This window comes from Tenrec ecaudatus, chromosome 8 (genome assembly GCF_050624435.1).
Source record: "Tenrec ecaudatus isolate mTenEca1 chromosome 8, mTenEca1.hap1, whole genome shotgun sequence".
Taxonomy (NCBI): domain Eukaryota; kingdom Metazoa; phylum Chordata; class Mammalia; order Afrosoricida; family Tenrecidae; genus Tenrec; species Tenrec ecaudatus.
This window is the reverse complement of record NC_134537.1, coordinates 39,613,008-39,625,523: the sequence shown is the minus strand read 5'-3', so window position 1 is coordinate 39,625,523 and position 12,516 is coordinate 39,613,008. Positions and strand designations below refer to the sequence as shown.

General features: G+C 41.7%; 1 protein-coding gene and 1 non-coding gene across 4 annotated transcripts in view; both read left to right on the top strand.

Annotated features, from left to right (window-relative positions):
- Positions 1 to 11,710, top strand: part of SENP5 (SUMO specific peptidase 5) — a 54,548-nt gene extending 42,838 nt beyond the window's left edge. For all 3 annotated transcript variants that reach the window (XM_075556249.1, XM_075556247.1, XM_075556248.1), the window contains 4 exons: positions 2,376 to 2,513; positions 4,610 to 4,693; positions 7,332 to 7,382; positions 8,131 to 11,710. In XM_075556249.1, the coding sequence (XP_075412364.1) occupies positions 2,376 to 2,513; positions 4,610 to 4,693; positions 7,332 to 7,382; positions 8,131 to 8,241 (384 nt within the window). In that variant the 3' untranslated portion in view covers positions 8,242 to 11,710. The remainder of the gene's footprint in view (positions 1 to 2,375; positions 2,514 to 4,609; positions 4,694 to 7,331; positions 7,383 to 8,130) is intronic.
- LOC142455629 (U1 spliceosomal RNA) lies at positions 1,372 to 1,527 on the top strand. Its single transcript, XR_012785806.1, has one exon. It is a non-coding gene; the product is annotated as a U1 spliceosomal RNA (small nuclear RNA).
- Positions 11,711 to 12,516: the final 806 nt, after the last annotated feature.

The following is a 12,516-nucleotide window of genomic DNA, read 5'->3' as shown; positions in this document are numbered from 1 at the left end:
TCTAGGGGCATACACACAATAGGAAAGGGGGGAGGGATTAGGGGTACACATGTGACAAGATGGGTGAATCCTAGACTCAGGACAGCAGCCTAACTTTGGATGTCACTGGGCAGGTTTGACCTGTTCTCAGCTCTCCAGGGAAACAATCACTAGCCTATCAATAGGGTGTGGGCCCCACCTACAGTGGACCAGACAGTAGTCTGATTGCTGTGGATGGCTGAATGCCTTCAGGGAGATAACTTGACAATCATTTACCATTAGTTGCAAGCAGTGCCCTAGTTCTGCTTGGGGGAGTTCTATTTGGGGGAGATGAGCTGGGGAACAGCCTTTTTATATCCCACAGGTGGGTAGGAGTAATGAGAGAAGACATCTTTGCTTTCAGTGAAGAAAGCAATTCCGTTTTTCACTGTTAGTTACATACTCCACTGTAGTTTTTTGGATACATGTCCTTTATTAGAATAAGGGAATTTTCTTCCTAGTTTCATGAGGGTCTTTAATCATAAATATTAAATTTCATTAAATGCTTCTTTTATCTAAAGGGATAATCCCATGAGTGTTCATTATTCTGTGCACTGGACCAAACTGACAGAGCAGCACTTGTCTCGAGAGAGTGCTGGGCCAGCAGGACCACTTGGTGTCGTTTGACATTTCATCCTGGCCCTGGCATAGTTCCCTTTCTGCAGACTGATTGACAGGACTGTACGTTTCTCTCTCAGAGAGAGGGTATTAAACAGCTGTGATAATAGGCAGATCTGTTTGAATCTCTTAAGATGGAAGGTAACAAATTGTTGGCATCAATAAGACAACCTACTCCACTGTCATTCATAATTTCTTTGAGAGAGCTTCAAAAATTCCATAGAAAAATGGAATTGAAAGATAAAGGTATTTTTTCCATGAACTTTTTGACCCTTCCTCGTATATAATTTTGTGTATAGAAGAGAAAAAGACAAAATAATATGGTAAAAAGTAAAAGAAAAAGCTCTGGAAAGATATATACTAAGGAGTGTCTTTGTATTTTCTAATTAGTATATAATAAATGCTTTTATAATAAAACAAATACATTAAAAAGTACTTCCTTTGAGAAGAACGTGAATTTGATCTTTAATACTGTATTTTAAATGACTCCTTGTTTTACATACTCGGATTATTGAGCTGCAGAAAGCCAGTTATTTACTGTCTGCTATTTTCACTGCCCACCTCATCCTCCAGGTTTATGGATGCAGAAACTATAAAAGTCAGAAGTCTGGAATGTCTTGTTCTGAGATCACATAAGATTAATCTAGAACAGAATACTATCTGATTATCAGAGAGCAAAATGGGAAGTCTTAGGAAACTACTTTCTAAGAATGTGATACAGTTTAAATAGCTTTTGTAATTATTTTAGCTCAAGCAATCAGAAAGGTGGATTTCCCAGGGCGAGGCTCACCCATTGCACTGCCGGTGTGCTGACCCCTGCGATTTCCCCAAACGCGGGAAACTCAACTGCATGATTTGTGGCCCTGGGGACTGCATTTGCGCTCTCCCCTGGGGGAAAAAAAACCTTTAAAATTAATTCATTCAATTGTAACTGTTTATTGAGTAACTATTGTTTATTATTAGGGTTGGGATTTTAAGTAGACTAATAAATGGTTCTGGATTGGAAAAGATATATTAGGGTCTGTATGCATTGGGATAATAATATGTAAAGGATATAAAGGATTGTCAAAGACATTTCCATTTCAACCGCTCATAGACATGAATAAGCATGAATAATAGTCGTGGGTTTGTTGATTTATAATGTGTTAATAATATTCTCAGTTCTTTGCATTTTACATGCTCATAGATTTTCATAACAGGTTCATAAGGTAGGTACTATTGTTAACTGCATTTTATAGTTGAGGAATTCACGGCACGAGCCTAAGAAAAAAAGCCATCCAACTCCTAAGTGAAGAGCAACAGTAGAACCTGAGCACTAAAGCGCCCCTAATCTCAGTGACTTTACTGAGTCCTAGAATGCTGGGGAAGGCTTATCGCTAATGCGGTTTTCTGATACGACGATCTAATCAAGAGTTGAGGACTTTAGCTCAAATATGTGCACAAGAAATCAATTCAGCTTAACAATAAGGGGCCAACTCATTAGGCGTAGATCAGCATAGGTTTAGTGGACTACATGGAAAATTGTACTTTATAAATGTTCAGTTTTCTTGTGTGATATATCTTACTGGTCACAAGCATGGGCTTTAGACTGACCTGAGTTCACAGGCTAGCCTAATGCTTCCAGCTTTATGACCTTGGGTGGGTCAGAGTCAGCAAAGGAGAGCTGCTGCTGCTGGTGGTGTTCCTTGGTTGGCATAGCCTGTGGTGATGGCTGCATTTCTTTCTCTCTTCCTGATCAGGTGGATTTGTTTAAAAAGAGTCTTCTGTTGATTCCTATTCACCTGGAAGTCCATTGGTCTCTCATTACCGTGACACTGTCTAATCGAATTATTTCATTTTATGATTCCCAAGGCATTCATTTTAAATTTTGTGTAGAGGTAAGTTATTTACTGTTGTTTTGTTTTGTTTCATTTATTTTGTGATTGACCAAATATCATCTTAGATCCAGATAGAGCAGCAGAAATCAGTATCACATAGAAATAGTGTCTATCCTGAAAACCAAACCTAAAGCCCTCTGAAATGTAGCAGAGAAAAGGACTACAAGACAAGAGGTAGTTGTCTACGTCATGAGATTAAGTACTGTGTTTGGACATTGTGTTATTGCTACTGCTTCTTTCTTCAGGCTACATCTTAGATGTGGACAGAAATTGTTTTTGTTTTTTTTTGTTTTTCCTAAAGCAAAATTGACTGAAATCTTCAACTTTTGTAGATTGAATTATAACATGAGAGTCAGCTGGTAGAATAATGTTTCAGCTTATGAGGGTTGAACAAGAAAGCGAGATAAAAAGGCAGCATAGACAATAGATGTCTAGACTTTTCTGCACTAGCAAGAACCAGTTAGAAATGTAACTGACACAGATTTGCAAAAGAACCAGTTAGAAATGTAACTGACACAGATTTGCAAAAGCAAAACAAATCCAAGAATACACCCTCACAAGAAATGTGCGAGTTCTTTATAATGAAAACTCTAAAAAAATTATTTAAGTGTTTAAGACATCTAAATCCATGGAAAGAAGAGCAGACTCAGTATTGGAGAGTGATCCGTTCTCTCTAAACGAGCATCTACCAATTTCTGTCATAATCCATTTCATAGCATGAGTGTAAATGGACCCCATATGCTCATCATAAATTCACATGCAGAATTCCTGAACGATTTTGAACTAGAACAGTGAAGAATATTTGCTCTATCAGATGTCAAACATACAATGAAAGTTTCCATAGATTAATACTATATATTTTTAATTAAAATTTTAGGTTTTATTGCCATAAAATTCATGTATCATACAATCCAATGGTTTGGCTATGTTATTATTATTATTTGGTTTATTATTATTTTTTAATACTATATTTGTATTTTGCCTTAGGAAGAGATTCCTTGGTGGAACAGCATAGAGAATTTGTGACTTCTTAGGTGGAATTTGTGGTGGTGTGGTGGCTAGGTGCTGTCTAGTCAGTGTTTGACTCATAGAAGCCCCATGTGCTGCAGCTGCCCCTTAGGGTTTTCTATGCTGCCATCTTGATGGGAGCAGATTGCCTCTTTCTCCTGCAGAGCCACTGGGGGTTTGAACCACCAACCTTTGTTTATCAGCTGAGCACTTAACCATTGTGCCACCAGTACTCCTTTGGGAAAGGACAGACAGTGACTTCACTGGGAAGCTAAGCTGTCCATTTGACAAAGTGTACAACCTTCATACTATTTATAAAGACAAATTCCAGGTGAAACAAAACCCTAGAGATAAGACACGAAACTTTAAAAGTATTAGACTGTTGTGTTTTTAGAGCAGGGAATGCCTTCCTAGGTCAACCTCCCAAAAGCAAAGGACATAAAGGAACAGAGTCCTAGATTTGACTGTCTCATAATTTAAAATTTCTGTGTCAAAAAGTTAAAAGTCAAGTGACATACTTGGAAAAAACATTTGCTTTTGCATATAGGCAGATGACTTAAATCTGGAATCTATATTTTAATAGCTACTACAAGTGAATTAAAAGAAAAAGATGCTAGTAGAAATGGACAAAGAAGAGCACTGTGCCAGGACTGAGTGTTCACTTCCCCAGCAGCCTCTCACAGACAGACTGGAGCTAGAGCTGGGCAGTGTTCCTCGTCCATGTAGCTCTTGGTGATGGAGGCCTTCCCTCTGTGGCACGCACAGAGTATGACTGTCTTTTTACCTTGCCAGTGGTTATGTTACCTAAGTTCCAGGGCAGCATGTTACATTATTGCTGAGTAAGACTGACCATCTCATAAACGGCTCCTCTAATTAAGTAAATACCAGCACCCACAGGGCCTGAGTCCCCTCCCACACAATATGAAGTGAGAGGTTGGGAAGAAAGTTTCAGTTTTAAACTCTTGAAATGATGATCTGCTCGAGTATGGACCCACAGCCGCCGCCTCTGTGTCCATCTGCTGTGGCCAGGTTCCTTTTTCACCAACTGATGAAACACAGCATCTGTGTTGTCGTTTCTTTTTAACCAGAATATAAGAAAGTATTTGCTGACTGAAGCCAGAGAAAAAAATAGACCTGAATTTCTTCAGGGCTGGCAGACTGCTGTTACAAAGGTGCGTATGTGACCATGCAAACCCAGGCATGTCAAGGGGGATGGAATGATCTAGGGGGTGGCTATCTCTCAGAGAATCTGAGGAGTAGCAATGAAGAGACTGAGGACTCGGGCCACACCCCTGGGGTTTAGTAATCAGCATCTGGCTGCTCCGTTTCCCAGAGCTTGTTGGGAACAGGGGACGGGAGTCATTTTGCCCATGAGCAGCTCCTAATGCTTTGGCTATCTGTTGATTTTGTTCGTGGTATTTTAGTGGCGTTGTCTCTTGTCTCCTGTCTCTTATTTCCAGATGACCACACAGACCCTCAGAAATGCTGACATGAGAGTTTCATTTCACTAGGGGAGCAAGTGTGCTCAGCTCCTTGCCAGCAGGCATTTGGGGAAGAAGGTGGCCTCAGCGCTTCACTTCAAACACAATCCGGAGGCACACTGTTAGCCCCAGGCATGACAGCCATTCATGGACCTGACTGAGTTTAGTGTCCGCTGTTTGACATTTTATTCCCAGTGCGTTAGAGTTTTATAGTGCTTTTGCTTCTCTGGTCTCACTTGATCCTCACAGCAGCTCTGTTATAAGCTAGTACATAAGCTGTACATATTTTAATAAGTGAAAAGATTGACGCTAACCTGTGAACCTTGCCCAGTCGGGTCTTGGATCACAGATCTTTCTGTCTGTCAAGATAACTGACACATGCTGAAGAGCTAGGGCCCTTTAACCTAAACTCAGAGAAAACAAGATTTATTTGTTCCTCCTTGAACCAGAACCAAATGCTAGATTTAGAAATTGTTTTGTTTTTTAAATGATCCAGTGTATCAAGTTCAAACCAGAACTTCGTTAAAAATGTTCTGAATGTATCCAGCTACAAGTCCACATTTTTTCAGATACTCCCTTAAAGTTTAGTCAGGATCTCTCATGCTCCCCACTCTAGGCAAGATATGTTAACCAGCTTTTAGGTCAGGGGGATATAACTGCTTAACCTTCATGATGTCCTTCATGACGTCTATCAAAGAATTGGACAGGGTTATGTCATCAGAGTTGAAAAATAAAGAATAGGCGGCGGGGCTGTTACCATCAAAGGATTGCAGGCATATGTTCTTTGATCCACAAGTCCATTTTGATTCCATTGCCAGTGAATTGATAGCCACATTCACTATGCAAATGAAGTTTTAATTACAGGGGTTTATTTTACTTCCCATTTCTTTTTAAAGAATTTTTTATTGTTGTACAATTCACATATCTTACAATTTAGTAGTTCAGTCATATTAAGAAGAGTTGTGGAATTATCACAATTTCAGAACATTTTTTCTTTTTCATACCTATTGTTGTTCGCTCTCCATTTCCCCTCAATCTCCCCTGCCATTGCCCCTAGGTTAATCCAGTTAGTGCCTCTCTAGATTTTCCTATCTTGGATTTCATATACATAAAATCATTAAACAACAAAAATCATTAAACAGACAAAAAAGACCCACCAACAATGACGAAACAGAAACTCAATAAAAAAGCTGAAAATATTAAAAACCGAAACTTTAAAATGGGTCAAATGAAAGATGAAATGATATTACTTGTTAACCTAACTGCATCATTCATAGTTGACTTTGCAGTGCTCTCCCTCCGAGAGCCAGGCTATTCATGTCCCTAGACTATGACTAGAGGGAATTACCAGAGGCTTAATCCACAACTCAAAATCAATTTCAAAGTTCTGACACCATTCCCTTCTTTAGATTTGGATTGTATTATTTATAATCCTTGGATCACACAGGGTGGTGTGCTTTTTCCATGTGGACCTAGTTAACACTTCTCTTAGACGGCTGCTTGTCTGAAGACAAGCCTGCAAGACAAGGTCCCAGATGCTGTTATTTCTCATATCTGGGCCCCATCTGCTTCATCTCACTTCCCTATAGCACCCTTGTCTTCAGTGATGTCTGCTTAAGGCAAGAAGCGAGTTGGGCCATGTCATAAGAACTAATTTTTCTTAGGATAGGGCTAGAATTAAAATGAGCACAAAATTCATTCACTTATCTATGATTTTATATATATATATCTGGTTCACTTTAGGGACATAATTATAATTTTATAATAGCAAACATAAATCATCCCCATGGGGGCAGAAAGTAATTCTATTGAGGGTATCATTAATTTATTCAATGGTATAGAATTTAAAATACTGTTGAGAAGGAAATCATACATGTGTAGTCGTGCTTTTCAGAAAGCGGTGATGAGTTGTTGACTTTACAGAACAGAAGCATTAGTGATTGGATGCATAGGGCAAAATTTTCTATAAACACTTACTCAAAGGCAGAACCATGCCTGGAAGGATAATAACAAAAAGAGCATTAAAATAGTAAGTATATGATAGTCCTGGGCCATCAGTCATTGGGCACTCACAAAACGAGATTCAGACTAAATGCCCTCCCATTTCTGGTCTTTAGAAATCATGGTTGCCACTTGGTAGCTCTTTCCATGTGACCAGACAAATCCATAAAATCAGCACTTAAGATAAAAAGATACCAGAGGTGTATAGCCAAGCTGCCCTGGGCAGACAGCTTTCCTGCCTCTTGCACATCCCCCCGCCCCCCCCCCCCCACACGTGCTGTTCAGACAGGAGCACGTGTTCTGATGGTGGTTTTGTTTTTCTCTTCAGTGTATTCCACAACAGAAAAACGACAGTGACTGTGGGGTCTTTGTGCTCCAGGTAAGCACATGCTGCGTTTGCATTAACAGTGTGCTCACTGAGGTGGTTAAGTTTAGAGAGGAAAGTGGGGCAGACCTATATCGTGTATGTGGCACTCTGTCCAGGCAGGAAGCATTTGTTTATTACCCTTGAGAAATGGTGGCGGCTGGGTATCATCTGGGCCCACAGACGCTAATGGTATGCCAACTGGAGATTGGGCTGAACCTGTCCATATTGTAGACCCTTAGTCTTTGCATAACTATTATTCCTTTTGTTTTTCTTACCTGCTGACAAGCAACCTGCAGGGTTTTGACACGGAGTAAAGTGACTGTAAATAAGGACCACTTCTGAAAATTGCTGTCATCTTGTAGGTGTCTGTAGAGGTCTAAAAGGGTTACAGAAAAATTTAATTTCTTTGTTATTTATAAAGGAGATTTCGTAATTCTTGCAAAGATCTTAGGAAATAGGCTTGCTCACATGCCTCATGAGTGCCTGGGGCCCATGCACAAATGTAAGTTCCCACATGAGGCTGTGTCAGGGATAGCTGCTTTGCGTTCCCAGTGGGTTGCACCTGCAGAGGCATCAAAGCCCTGTCACCATACTGAGGGGAAAGTCCATATTGACCTGGAACATTCCACTGGAAAGAAAAGGTTTGACTAGCTGGGACTCCTTGTACAGTGCTGCCTTAGGCCTGGCAGGTTTGTATTTAGTGAGACGCAGCGGGCAGGTACCCCTCTGCCTGCCACTTACGTGTTCCTGACCTTTGCAGTACTGCAAGTGCCTCGCCTTAGAGCAGCCTTTCCAGTTTTCACAAGAAGACATGCCCCGAGTGCGGAAGAGGATTTACAAGGAACTGTGTGAATGCCGGCTCATGGACTGAAACTCAGCAGGGACTCTTGGGAAGTCTGACCAGTTGGAGCAGGTGGCTTGTTACTTGAATCTCCAAACACTTATTTGAATTTTTACAGATATTCAGATCAGTGGCATTGGACCACTATTGTTACCTCAAATTTATTTCTTCCCTTAGTCATTTCTCCAGCTACCATGTACTATTTTAATGTTCAGTTTGGTTTCACTTAATTTTATGGATTTCCCCGCGTTCTGTCCCTCCCCTCCCTTGATATTTAATATTTATTATCCAAACGCATGCAGAATAGAGCATGCAGTGCAGAGTATTAAAAAAACAACAAAAAAAGTAACAACCTAGTATATTTGGTGCAGCTTTTGAAGCTTAGAAGTAAACTGAATACAGGTTTAAATTTAACCCAAGAATCGTAACATGCAGGATCTGTTTTTAATGGCTCATACCTGCGGAGGGGGAGCACAAAGGGTAGCTAGGAGTGGTTTTCACAAAGCCAGTTTTCTTTTCTTCTTACCGGCAGCACTTTGCCCGACTCTCCCCCCCTTTTCAGGGGAGTCTTTTGAAGGGTGAGATGGGAGCATCCCTCAGCTCACTGGGGTGGTTCCCTTTGTAGAGGCACAGTTGGAAGCACAGGGCCTGCTTTTTGGGGAAGAGTTAAAGTTTGAATGCGCTGTCATTGCAACTGGGAATGCTGACTAAGACCAGGTGGGGGCAAGAATGAAGTAATCATCACTCGTGAATTAATCCGTTCAGCATTTGTCATCCAGCACGCCCTGGCTGCCTTTGCAAGAGGATAACGTGGTTCCCAACACCCTGCTCTCACATCAGGCGGCCACACCAACGAGGGCTCTTTACCTTAGCAAATAACAGATTTCAATCTTGTTTTGAAGAATTGTAAGAAACAGTCAATCTTATAAGGGTTTTTACTGGGACATTGAATGCCCTTGGTCAAACCATTGAGAATTTCAGCATACAGGAGTAACTTATAATTTTGCCTCCCTATGGGCAAAATTCTGATTTACTCAATGCACTTCTATTTCAAGGATATTTAAGAGGATGACATTTTAAAAAATGAACATTTAAAACTCATGTATAGAAAACCGATTTCAGGTCTTTTGCAGGTTGGGGAGGAGAGGAAAGAAAAGGTAAAAAGGCTTGATTCCACAGGAGCAATTGTTAGGGTCTCCTTGTGGCTCCTGGTGCAGGATCCTCGAGATTCGGTGTCCCCACACAGACTGACACTCCTCCCAGATGTTCTATTTCTGAGAAGAGTCTCATCTTCTGAGGAAAGCAGAAGTGGCCTAGTGTGTCTACTTCGCACATTCAGATTGAAGTAATGGGTCTTGCCTATTTAAGCTGACCTCTTGTAATGAATTTGACCAGAAATAAGGGAAGATGCATGTTAAACCCATCCAGTTGTCTTTTCAGAACTAAGGGGAGAGAGTAAAAGTGTATATAAGATAGTCAGAAAAACAAGTAAATGGTAAGCGATACTTGAGGTTATTCAAGTGTGGGGTGTTGAAAATGAGAAGCTCACAGTGTGCAGTTTAACTTGACCATGATCCAGGGCTGGGAGCAGACTGCCTGCTAGTGGTCAAGGGTTGAGTCAGATCAAGTTTACATGCAGGGCTCCTACCTCCAGGTATTCCCGGCAGTGTCACCAGTGTTTACACTGAGAAACAGGCCCAGCACGACCCCCTCTGAGTCCTCCATGCTCAAACTCCTCGGTAGAAAACTAGGTCAGTATTTTGTATTATCCTTTGAGTCATTAAAAAGACTTTGTGATTAGAGGCACTTTATGCTGTTACACAGAGGTGTAAGCATTGGAAATAAATACAATTTACAGAGTGGGGCAGATGTTCTTGATCAGTGGTTCTCAACCTTCCTAATGCCGCGACCCTTTAATACAGTTCATTTAGTGGTGACTCCCCCCAACCATAAAATTGTTTTCGTTGCTACTTCATAACTGTTATTTTGCTACCGGTATGAATCAGGGTCATTCAACCCCCTAACGGGTCAGAACCCACAGGTTGAGAACCGCCGTTCTAGATAAAATTATGCAAACATGAGACTTTCCAAATATGTATGCAAAGCATTTGTGTCTGGTAATTTTGTGGGGTGAGGGGAGGGGACAATTGGGGTAGGGTGCTATACCAAATACCAAAGTAGCCAGTAACTAGGGTCATTGATCATGTCTTGAGAGCGATGAGAACTCCACGTGTCGTCCTCAGAAGAGACAGAATTCCTCTCTGGCAAGAATCTTAACCAATGCCCAGGGCTGGAGAGGCCATTCGTCCCCTACTCACGCTGGTAGGAGCTTGCAGGGAAGTGCACTGAGGACCGTGGAGGAGCAAGCCCACTGCTGCTTTCACTTGGAGCACATTGTCCAGCAACGTTTAACCTACATGGTACATATTCTCAACCTGCTTTCAATGCTCCCTGTCATGTTGAGACCTGTTTTAAGCAGACATTCCCCACCCCCTCCTTTGACTGGGTGTAATTTGTATTTAGCCAAGCCCTCGAGTATAACATCAGATGTTTGCAGAAATGGGTCCCTTGCAACATTCCCTTTCGAAGTGGACCCTAGGCTATTGGGGAATGCGACAGGTGTTGCTTTACTATCATGAAGTTGGCACTGTCTGGGTACCAAGTGGGCTGAAGGGGAGATAGAGCTTATGCTTTGGGGTTGAGCGCAGGCATTGTACGAATTAAAAACCTACTTCTCATGTGCCTTCAGCAAGCTGCCTAGTCCTCTCCATCAGTGAGCTTACCAGGTAGGTCCCTGTTGCACATCCTTCCAGTGAGTTTTCCCTTCCTTACATCTTCGCAAATAATGTAGCTCTGTCTAAACTCTTAGTTAAGTTCTCTGGAGAATCAGCGAATCAAGTGTCAGTCAAGCTCTAAAGGGAAATGCAGCCGTTGCTGCCAGTAGTTCCCAAATTACGTTTGGGGCTGGCTTTGTATTTTCCACCCTCCACTGACTATCAGTTACACTGGTCACCTTGACCCCACAGTTGGGATAAAAGCCTAACCCCGGGATACAGCCAGCTTAGCTTAACTGGGCTGCCTTATTTTCCCGCAGTTGTGGTTTGCTGCCTCACTGCCTCAGAAGGGGCCTTGGGGCTTTGTAAGGGTCAGACTGTTCAGGCAAAGAAATAGCATATTAATGGTGAGAATTAGATAGACTGATACCCTGCTCTGCTTAATCATGTTAAGAAACAGAATTCAATTGGGACATATTGAGCACATACTTTGTCATGTGCTTGGTGCCACCTCCTGGCCTGGGCATCACTAAGAAGACCTAGGGGAGACCACCAGAAAAGAGATAATTAGTACTGGGGTATTACAAAACAGCTAGACAAATTGTTCACTTAAATGGTACCTGGTGGTCAGAAAAAGGAATTTATTTAAAGATTGTTATGTAAAATTAGTACTCAACCCTTCTTGCAAAATATTTTTTTGAAAATAAACTAAATGCCTTTATAAACCTGTGTTTCTTTGTTGAATGACACCTACTGTTAGCTACCAGTTTTCCTGAGGGACATTCTAACCACAAGACTTGACAATAGGGTTCATAAGTGGGACCCAACAGCCCACCATTAGAGCAGCAGCATGCGGAACAGTCTGTGTCTACTACAGGAGCCACCAGTCACATGTGGCCACTGAACACATGAACGGCGGCTACTGGAGTAAGAGAATGTCTTATTTAAAGCCGCCCGATGGCTAAGTGCCTCATACTGGGGAGCTGTGCTGCCAAGCAAGTGCAAGTCACAAGGTTTGAACTTTTGCTAAACTCTTCAGATGGTAACTGCCTTTGAACACAAAATACCTGAACTTATAAAGGGGCCTGGGACCTGATAGTCTGCAGATCCGAGTGTGGGTCAGACCTGACAGGCACTTTATACAAGGGGTACCCAAAAAACATGGGCTTGTGCTGAGCTTTTGTAGTACACATTTTTCCTGCAGGGCATCAAGCAACGCACTCTTAAGTTAGTGCACCCAGTGGTGTTGCCTGGGAAGGTTCACTCTGGTCACAGTGAATTTTTTTGTAAAAGCCGTTTCACTCGAACCTTGTGATGGCCGATTGAAGAGAACAGTGTGCAGCTGTGAAGTTTTGTTTCCTGCTCGGGAAAAATGCCGCAGAAATTGTGATGTTGAGCACGGCTTACAAGGACAGCACTATGGGGAAAAACTCAAGTGTATGAGTGGTTTTCTCATTTCAAAAAAGGTGAAATGTTGATTGGTAACTAATGTCCGTCAACTTCCCGAATGGACAAAAATGTTGACTCAGTG